The sequence below is a fragment of the Oncorhynchus nerka genome, linkage group LG12 (genome assembly GCF_034236695.1).
Source record: "Oncorhynchus nerka isolate Pitt River linkage group LG12, Oner_Uvic_2.0, whole genome shotgun sequence".
In the NCBI taxonomy this organism is placed as follows: domain Eukaryota; kingdom Metazoa; phylum Chordata; class Actinopteri; order Salmoniformes; family Salmonidae; genus Oncorhynchus; species Oncorhynchus nerka.
Window position 1 is genome coordinate 71,139,771 of NC_088407.1, and position 10,701 is coordinate 71,150,471.

Sequence of the window (10,701 nt, forward strand, 5' to 3'; positions counted from 1 at the left end):
TGTTTGCCCATCCCACAATGCCTGCCTGCTTCCAAGAGGAATAAACATTCTCATATTCTCTGGAAACTAAAAGGCACAACCTTACTTTGTCCCCAGGAGCGAACTTCCTCCCAAACCTACTTTATTGAGGAAATGATTGTGTAAACACTGGTGTTGTTGAATGTTCCCCCTGGCAAGGACATTTACAAGGTGGAGTCGCACTTGCAAACATGAGGAACATATTGATAACCCTGCGGGTCCAACAATGCTTGGAGGTTGAAGGAACCTGGTGAATTAATGCAATCAGCTTATATCTGATGTATTCTGTTTTAACCCACCTTATCATTTCCCCTTATACAATTTCAGTTCACAAATACACTGTACAAGTCTCATCAACAGGGTCGTCGTTGATAATGGCTGTCCCTGGCCGTGACCCCATTCTCTGAGGGTGTCTCCGGGGGAGTTGAGACATGTGAAAAACACATTTCCAATTCACACATGCGTATACACACTTGTAGATGTGTGAAATAGGACAAATGTAATCACCCACCAAATCATTATTATTATTATTATGAAACCAGATGAAAATATCAAGCATGTAGAAGGAAGAATACCACAAAGATGTAGACAAAAGTTGTATCAAAAGCAGCATGACCTCATACATACAGTGTAATAGAACCTTATTTGAATATGTGGAAAGCTGAAATCTGGAAATTACATAAATAGACAAGTGGCTCAGGCTTGACCATACTAATACTCTCTCTCTCTACATCTCTCCCATAGGTGCATGCCTACATCATCAGCTACCTGAAGAAAGAGATGCCGTCGTTGTTTGGGAAGGAGAAGAAGAAAGAGGAACTGATCATGAGACTTCCTGAGATCTACACCATACTGCAGAGAGAGCACCACATCTCCCCTGGAGACTTTCCCAATGTCGTCAAGATGCAGGTCCGCTGGGTTACCATGCCCCCCAAATTCAGAATAATTCATATGGTTACTTCCCAAATGGCACCCTATTCCCCTGCACTACTTTTGACCAGAGCCCTGGTCAAAGTTAGTGCACAAAAAAAAGAATAGGGTGCCATTTGGGACACTAGGCAGGTTGCAAGATCAAATCCCTGAGCTGACAAGGTAAAAATCTGTCGTTCTGCCCCTGAAGGCAGTTAACTCACTATTCCTAGGCCGTCATTGAAAATAAGAATTTGTTCTTAACTGACTTGCCTAGTTAAATAAAAACATAATAGATTTTTATCTAGGTGCAACTCAGTGGCTCATCTGAAATATCAAATACCGTATGTACCCATAGTCATTTCAGTCATCTTGCATACCTCAACATGAGTAGTGAAACAGTACTTGCAGATACAAGTAAAGGGGTAGATGGAGGGTGCAGATCTCAAACATCAACAGTTCATCAAAACTTAATCATTGGGCATCGTTTAGCACTGCTGGACGTTGCCATCCAGTTGAAAGCGAGAGACGGCCACACCTCTGGCACCTCCCCAGCTCTGTGTGAAAGCAGCTGTTTTCTGTCAGCTACAGAGAGTAGAGCGAGCCAGGCGTCAGAGGCAGACTGAGCCTGGTTTTGGATTAGGAAGGGAAACGCTCAACTCGTTGAACATAGAGAATCACCACAGCACTTGAAGTGAGAACAGTGCAGCTGGTTGTGAGACATTGTCTTGAGAGAATGCTCCACCATTGATCAGTGTAGTGTGTGTACTTGTCCCTGAGGAGGACTGTAATTCCCTGTCCTGTTATTGTGTGTTGAGGAGAGGGACCACCTGCCATAGTCTCAAATTTCTCTGTTTTTTAGTCATGGGTGTTTACTTAACAAAATGTTCAACACAGCACCGCCGAGACCTGAGACCTTAAGCCAATGTAACCGTTACATATCCTTTGGTCATCCCACCCTAATCCTAGCCCTGATATGACTGTAGGATCCATTAGACACCACAATAATGGAGTCATATCAGGGAAAGCCTAATCCCTGCTTTACAGATGTGGCCTAGAAGTTTCCTCATATAAACGACAATGGACAGCTCATGGCCACCCAAGTCAGTCAGGATCAATATACACTACATGACCACAAGTATGTTGACACCTGCTCGTCGAACATTTCATTCCAAAATCATGGTAATTAATATGGAGTTGGTTCAGATTTGCTGCTATAATGGCCTCCACTCTTCTCGGAAGGCTTTCCACTAGATGTTGAAACATTGCTGCGGGGACTTGCAAATACAAGCCACAAGAGCATTCGTGAGGTCGGCACTGGTGTTGGGGGATTAGGCCAGGCTCGCAGTCGGCGTTCCAGTTCATCCCAAAGGTGTTCGATGGGGTTGATGTCAGGGCTCTGGGCAGGCTAGTCAAGTTCTTTCACACCGATCTCAACAAACTATTTCTGCGTGGACCTCGATTTGTGCACGGGGTATTGTCATGCTGAAACAGGAAAGGGCCTTCCCTAAACTGTTGCCACAGAATGGAAGCACAGAATTGTCTAGAATGTCATTGTAAGGGGCCTAACGCAAACCATGAAAAACAGCCCCAGACCATTATTTCTCCTCCACCTAACTTTACAATTGGCACTATGCATTGGGGCAGGTAGTGTAATCCTGGCATCCGCCAAACCCAGATCCGTCTGTCGGACTGCCAGATGGTGAAGCGTGATTCATCACTCCAGAGAACGCATTTCCACTGCTCCAGAATCCAATGGCGGCGAGCTTTACACCACTCCAGCCTACGCTTGGCATTGCGCATGGTGACTTTAGGCTTTATTATTATCAAATCAAATGTTATTTGTCACATGCCAGTCGGCGCATTTCTGTCAAATTCTTACTTGACAAGCCCTTAACCAACAATGCAGAGGTTTTTTTTTAAGTAAGAAAATATATATATTTTTTTTAAATAAAAAGTAGAATAAACCAGTTTTTATTTATTTTTATTTCACCTTTATTTATTTAGTTAAGAACAAGTTCTCATTTCCAACTGCGACCTGGCCAAGATAAAGCAAAGCAGTTTGACACATACAACAACACAGAGTTACACATGGAATAAACAAACATACAGTCAATAATACAGTAGGAAAAAAGTCTATATACAGTATGTGCAAATGAGGTAGGATAAGAAATGTAAGGCAATAAATAGGCCATGGTGGCGAAGTAATTATAATATAGCAATTAAACACTGGAATGTTAGATGTGCAGAAGATGAATGTGCAAGTAGAGATACTGGGGTGCAAAGGAGCAAGATAAATACATAAATACAGTATGGGGATGAGGTAGTTGGATGGGCTATGTACAGGTGCAGTGATCTGTGAGCTGCTCTGACAGCTTGTGCTTAAAGCTAGTGAGGGAGATATGAGTCTCCAGCTTCAGTGATTTTTGCAGTTCGTTCCAGTCATTAGCAGCAGAGAACTGGAAGGAAAGGCGGCCAAAGAAAGAATTTGCTTTGGGGGTGACCAGTGAGCTATACATGCTGGAGCGCGTGCTACGGGTGGGTCCTGCTATGGGGACCAGTGAGCTGAGATAAGGCGGGGCTTTACCTAGCAGAGACTTGTAGATGACCTGGAGCCAGTGGGTTTGTCGACGAGTATGAAGTGAGGGCCAGCCAATGAGAGCGCACAGGTCGCAGTGGTGGGTAGTATATGGGGTTTTGGTGACAAAACGGATGGCACTGTGATAGACTGCATCCAATTTGTTGGGGGCTATTTTGTAAACGACATCGCCAAAGTCGAGGAATGGTAGGATGGTCAGTTTTACGAGGGTATGTTTGGCAGCATGAGTGAAGGATGCTTTGTTGCGAAATAGGAAGCCGATTCTAGATTTAATTTAGGATTGGAGCTGCTTAATGTGAGTCTGGAAGGTGAGTTTACAGTCTAACCAGACACCTCGGTATTTGTAGTTGTCCACATTCTAAGTCAGAACCATCCAGAGTAGTGATGGTGGACGGGCGGGCAGGGGCGGGCAGCGAGTGGTTGAAGAGCATGCATTTAGTTTTTCTTGTATTTAAGAGCAGTTGGAGGCCACGGAAAGAGAGTTGTATGGCATTGAAGCTCGTCTGGAGGTTAGTTAACACAGTGTCCAAAGAAGGGCCAGAGGTATACAGGTGTCGTCTGCGTAGAGATGGATCAGAGAATCACCAGCAGCAAGAGCGACATCATTGATGTATTCAGAGGAGAGAGTCGGCCCGAGAATTGAACCCTGTGGCACCCCCATAGTCTGCCAGAGGTCCGGACAACAGGCGCTCCAATTTGTCACACTGAACTCTATTAGAGAGGTAGTTGGTGAACCAGGCGAGGCAATCATTTGAGAATCCAAGGCTGTTGAGTCTGTCGATAAGAATGTGGTGATTGACCCTCACTTGGGGAATGCTATTTGTTTTAGTTAACTTTGCAACAGTATCAAAATGAAATGTTGTATTGTTTTTATTCTCCTCAATCAGGTAGGAAAATAGGCTGATCAGACATCAGTGAGGGCTTTTCGATATTGCATGGTTACTGTCTTTCCAAGCTTGTCGGAAGACTTCCATTTTGGTGGAGCGCCATTTCCGTTCCAATTTTCTGGAAGCTTGCATCAGTGCTTGGGTAATTTCTGTATACCAGGGAGCTAGATTCTTGTCAGACCTTCCTTCTTTTTTTTTAGGTGTCATTTGCATCTAGTGTATTACAAAGGTTAAGTTTAGATCCTTGGTTAGGTAGTTAACTGATTTTTGTACTCCCAACGTCCTTGGGTAGGTAGAGGGAGCCTGGAAGGGCATCAAGGAATCTTTTGGTTGTCTGAGAATTTATAGCGCAGCTTTTGGAGTCTAAGCAGATTTGTTGCCAACGTAAAAAGATGATGATCCGATAGTCCAGAGTTATGAGGAAAAACATTTAGATACAAAATATCTATTCCACAGGACAAAAATAAGATCCAGGTTATGATTGTGGCAATGCATAGGTCCTGAGATATGTTGGATAAAACCCACTGAGTCAATGGCTCCAAAAGTATTTTGGAGTGGGACTATAGACTTCTCTATGTGAGTATTGAAGTCACCAAAAATGTGCATACTATCTGCCATGACTACAAGGTTCGAAAGAAATTCAGGGAACTCAGTGAGGAACACTGTATACGGCCCAGGAGGCCTGTAAACAAGTGATTGGGTAGTCTGCATAGATGGGAAGCCGTTGTCTTACTGCAGGGTTCTCAAACCCTGTTCCTGGAGAGCTACTGTCCTGGAATATAGCACACCTGATTGTAATAAGCTGGTTGATAAGCTGAATCAGGTTAGTTACAACTCGGCTTGGAATGAACCCCTACAGGAGGGTAGCTCTCCAGGAACAGGGTTGGAGAGCTCTGTCTTACTGTAATGTGTTATTTTGTGAAGCAGGACTAGATTACAAATTACATTGATCCCTGTTTCTTAAACTTTCTTGCTGTCTTTGTTTTTCAGGAGCAGCTCCAGCACTATGACTTCAGCAAGTTCCCCTCCCTGAAGATGAAGCTGATTGAGTCTGTGGACAAGATGTTGGCTAACAAGATCTCCGGCCTGATGACCATGATCCGTGACGAGGAGAGCATGGCACCCCCCGCCATGGTGAGCGGCGGGGCCTTTGAGGGCTCCCAAGACGGTCCCTTCGGCCAGGGCTACGGAGAGGGCATCAGCGCCGGGTCTGACTGCGAGGACTGGATCGTGAGCCGTGACAAACACAAGTACGATGAGATTTTCTACTCCATGAACCCCATCAACGGAAAGATCAGTGGAGTCAACGCCAAGAAGGAAATGATGAACTCCAGTCTGCCCAACACAGTCCTGGGGAAGATCTGGAAGCTGGCGGACTGTGATAAAGACGGCATGCTGGATGACGAGGAGTTTGCCCTGGCGCAGCACCTGATCAAGGTGAAGCTGGAGGGGTACGAGCTGCCCACCGAGCTACCTCACCACCTGGTGCCTCCCGCCCACAGGAAGAACGAGGTCGCTGACATCCTCTACAACCATGACGAGAACTAAAGACAAGCCAAAAAACACCAATGGAGAGGACACTTCAACTCTATTGTATCCCAATGCCCAAACTTGTGCACTATGTAGTAGGGTGTAGAGGTCGACCGATTATGATTTTAACGCCGATACCGATTATTGGACGTCCAAAAAAAAAGCCGATAACGATTAATCGGCGATTAAAAAATATATATATATTTGTAATAATGACAATTACAACAATACTGAATGAACACTTATTTTAACTTAATATAATACATCAATAAAATCAATTTAGCCTCAAATAAATAATGAAACATGTTCAATTTGGTTTAAATAATGCAAAAACAAAGTGTTGGAGAAGTAAAAGTACAATATGTGCCATGTAAAAAAGCTAACGTTTGAGTTCCTTGCTCAGAACATGAAAACATATGAAAGTTGGTGGTTCCTTTTTAGCATGAGACTTCAATATTCCAAGTTAAGAGCTTTTAGGTTGTAGTTAATATAGTATTTATAGGACTATTTCTCTCTATACCATTTGTATTTCATATACCTTTGACTATTGGATGTTCTTATAGGCACTTTAGTATTGCCAGTGTAACAGTATAGCTTCCGTCCCTCTCCTCGCTCCTCCCTGGGCTCGAACCAGGAACACATCGACAACAGCCACACTCGAAGCAGCGTTACCCATCGCTCCACAAATGCCGCGGCCCTTGCAGAGCAAGCGGAATAACTACTCCAAGTCTCAGAGCGAGTGACGTTTGAAACGCTATTAGCTCTCACCCCGCGAACTAGCTAGCCATTTCACATTGTTTACACCACCATTTGGCTGATAGGCTTGAAGTCATAAACAGTGCTGTGCTTGCGAAGAGCTGCTGGCAAAACGCACGAAAGTGCTGTTTGAATGAATGCTTACGAGCCTGCTGCTGCCTACCATCGCTCAGTCAGACTGCTCTATCAAATATCAAATCATAGACTTAATTCTAACATAATAACACACAGAAATACGAGCCTTTGGTCATTAATATGGTCGAATCCGTAAACTATAATTTCGAAAACAAAACGTTTATTCTTTCAGTGAAATACAGAACCGTTCGGTATTTTATCTAACGGGTGGCATACCTAAGTCTAAATATTCTTGTTACATTGTACAACCTTCAATGTTATGTCATAATTACGTAAAATTCTGGCAAATTAGTTCGCAATGAGCCAGGCGGTCCAAACTGTTGCATATACCCTGACTCTGCGTGCAATGAACGCAAGAGAAGTGACACAATTTCACCTGGTTAATATTGCCTGCTAACCTGAATTTCGTTTAGCTAAATATACAGGTTTAAAAATATATACTTCTGTGTATTGATTTTAAGAAAGGCATTGGTGTTTATGGTTAGGTACAGTCGTGCAATGATTGTGCTTTTTTCGCAAATGCGCTTTTGTTAAATCATCAACCTGCGTTGCATCGATTATATGCAATGCAGGACACGCTAGATAAACTTGTAATATCATCAACCATGTGTAGTTAACTAGTGATTATGATTGATTTATTGTTTGTTTTTTATAATATAAGTTTAATGCTAGCTAGCAACTTACCTTGGCTTCTACTGCATTCGCTTAACAGGCAGGCTCCTCGTGGTGTGCAATGAGAGGCAGGTGGTTATAGCGTTGGACTAGTTAACCATAAGGTTGCAAGATTGAATCCCAGAGCTGACAAGGTAAAAATCTGTCGTTCTGCCCCTGAACAAGGCAGTTAACCCACTGTTCCTAGGCCGTCATTGAAAATAAGAATGTGTTCTTAACTGACTTGCCTAGTTAAATAAAGGTGTAAAAAAAAAAAAAAAAACGTCCAAAAATACCGATTTCCAATTGATATGAAAACTTGAAATCGGCCCCAATTAATCGGCCATTCCGATTAATCGGTCAACCTCTAGTATGGTGTGATGTATTGGCATACTAACTAGTGTGCTAGTGTGGCTTTTGGGATGCTTGTTTTTTAGTCAGATTTGACCCCTCCTGTTAGACATTGATCCAGGATCTAGTCTTATGCAGTAATCCTACTAAAGTTGGAATTAAAGGCTTTTTTTTTTGCCTTGATATTTTTGCCTTACTTTTTTATTTTTTTATTAAGAAAGTTGGTTGGTTAACTGTCTTATCAAGTGATACAGAGTCCCTCAGTTGATTTTTTTCTTCTTTTTTTTCTATTCTTGGCAGTTTTGGGTATACCAACACATTTTCTTAAAGATTTGAAGAATCAGTTTCTCAGATATATTTTTAGATGCATGGCAACTGAGTGTTTATGGGCCAAGTCTTATTTTCAACCTTTGTCCAAAGCTTTTAATTTAATCAATGAAGGATTTATTCAAAGTATGGACACAGCACTCAAGTTAAGTGAAAGTTAAGTTGTATATTTATCCAGGAACAGTGTGTACCATGCTGCCACAATGTTTAAAGTAATATTTTAAAATCAATATATTTCAAAATTGTCTTAAATATGTTTAGTATGTAGTCAAAATATAGAGGAAGAAAGTATGTGGAAGTGTGTTCCTGAACAAATACATGCTTGGAAGGATTTATGGGTGGGAGAGGTTGATGTGATAGACTGGACAAAGGTTAGAGTGCATCTCCTCTTGTTTTAACAGTCAATGACAATGGAAGTGTCTTGGCCAGTTGACCTACTGGGAAAAACAATTTTTTTCAGAGAGCACAATCTGGTTTTGCAAAATTACTGCCGTTGCTTCAATACTAGATTTTCTGCAAGAAAATAAAAAAATATGGGTTACCAAAACATATTTTTTATGTTTGTGTGCTTGTGACAGGAGTGTATTTCTTGAGGACAATGATACTCACAACAAGCTTATGATTGTGCCCTGTCCGTATAGTCAAAAAGGCTGCACTGTGTCTTACCTTGCCAGCTTGTGGACTGGATATAGAAAAAAATGTCATTCTTAAAAATAATTTGAAACCTTTAACAATTATCTGAATGTAAAAGTTACAATTTTATTTTGGAAGTGTGTTTTTGTAACATTGTTATTTGAATAGTTGAACAATAAGTACTGTATTTTACTTCATCCAGGTGGCTTGATGATCATGGGTCAGAGAGATTTCCGTATTAGTCAGCCACCACCCTATGTTTTCATTATACACCGCCCAGAACAGAAGTGCTCTGTGCGTACAACACTGTTGCTTTTGGGGAATCTGCTTGAGTGTATATACCTACCTGTCAACATTCAGTCTAAAGTGAAAAAAATAAATACATTTAATAGTTATTGCATAATTTCCTCTCTTGGGAGGTGGAGGCTTTTTTTGCTCGTTGTATAAAGTGTTGCATCAATCATAATGATGAATGTTGTGCAGGAGACATCTCGTTCTAAACCTAAACGGTTATATTATATTCCCACTTATGTACAGCCTCAACATTGTACATTACCATTTGTAAGGAATCCTACAATATAGATTCCTTTGTATCGTTCAAGGAATGTGTATATACAGCGGGGCAAAAAAGTATTTAGTCAGTCACCAATTGTGCAAGTTCTCCCACTTAAAAAGATGAGAGAGGCCTGTAATTTTCATCATAGGTATACTTCAACTATGACAGATAAAATGAGGGGGAAAAAATCCAGAAAATCACATTGTAGGATTTTTAAAGAATTTATTTGCAAATTAAATTCCCTGTCTTAGGTCAGTTAGGATCACCACTTTATTATAAGAATGTGAAATGTCAGAATAATAGTAGAGAGAATTATTTATTTCAGCTTATATTTATTTCATCACATTCCCAGTGGGTCAGAAGTTCACATACACTCAATTAGTATTTGGTAGTGTTGCATTTAAATAGTTTAACTTGGGTCAAATGTTTAGGGTAGCCTTCCACAAGCTTCCCACAATAAGTTGGGTGAATTTTGGCCCATTCCTCCTGACAGAGCTGGTGTAACTGAGTCAGGTTTGTAGGCCTCCTTGCTCGCACACACTTTTTCAGTTCTGCCTACACATTTTTATGGGATTGAGGTCAGGGCTTTGTGATGGCCACTCCAATACCTTGAGTTTGTTGTCTTTAAGCCATTTTGCCACAACTTTGGAAGTATGTTTGGGGTCATTGTCCATTTGGAAGTGTCACGACTTCTACCGAAGTCGGTTCCTCTCCTTGTTCGGGCGGCGTTCGGCGGTCGACGTCACCGGCTTTCTAGCCATCGCCGATCCACCTTTCATTTTTCCATTTGTCTTGTTTCCCTACACACCTGGTTTCAATTCCCTCAGTATTAGACATATAACCCTCTGTTCCCCCCCATGTCTGTGTGTGGAATTGTTTGTTGTTTTGTGTATGTGCACGATAGACTGGTTTGCACTGGGTTATGTCAACCCATATTGTGTTTAGAGTTCTTAGTGCCGTGTGTTTTGTTCGCCGAAATAAAAGGCTCCTTTGGCTCCCCAACTTCTGCTCTCCTGGGCCTGACTCCCTTACAGCCAGTTACACATACTTAACAGGAAGATCCATTTGCGACCAAGGTTGAACTTCCTGACTGATATCTTGAAATGTTGCTTCAATATATCCACATCATTTTTGTTTCTCATGATGCCATCTATTTTGTGAAGTGCACCAGTCCCTGCTGCAGCAAAGCACCCCCACAACATGATTCTGCCACCCCCGTGCTTCACGGTTGGGATGGTGTTCTTCGGCTTGCAAGCCTCCCCTTTTTCCTCCAAACATAATGATGGTCATTATGGCCCGAAGAGTTCTATTTTTGTTTCATCAGACCAGAGGACATTTCTCCAAAAAGA

At 41.9% G+C, this 10,701-nt stretch overlaps 1 protein-coding gene across 1 annotated transcript in view; it reads left to right on the plus strand.

Moving 5' to 3' along the window:
- Window positions 1-9,191, plus strand: part of LOC115138684 (EH domain-containing protein 4-like) — a 48,318-nt gene extending 39,127 nt beyond the window's left edge. The window contains exons 5-6 of the mRNA XM_029675801.2: window positions 763-927; window positions 5,404-9,191. Coding sequence (XP_029531661.1) covers window positions 763-927; window positions 5,404-5,961 — 723 coding nt within the window. The 3' untranslated portion in view covers window positions 5,962-9,191. The remainder of the gene's footprint in view (window positions 1-762; window positions 928-5,403) is intronic.
- Window positions 9,192-10,701: the final 1,510 nt, after the last annotated feature.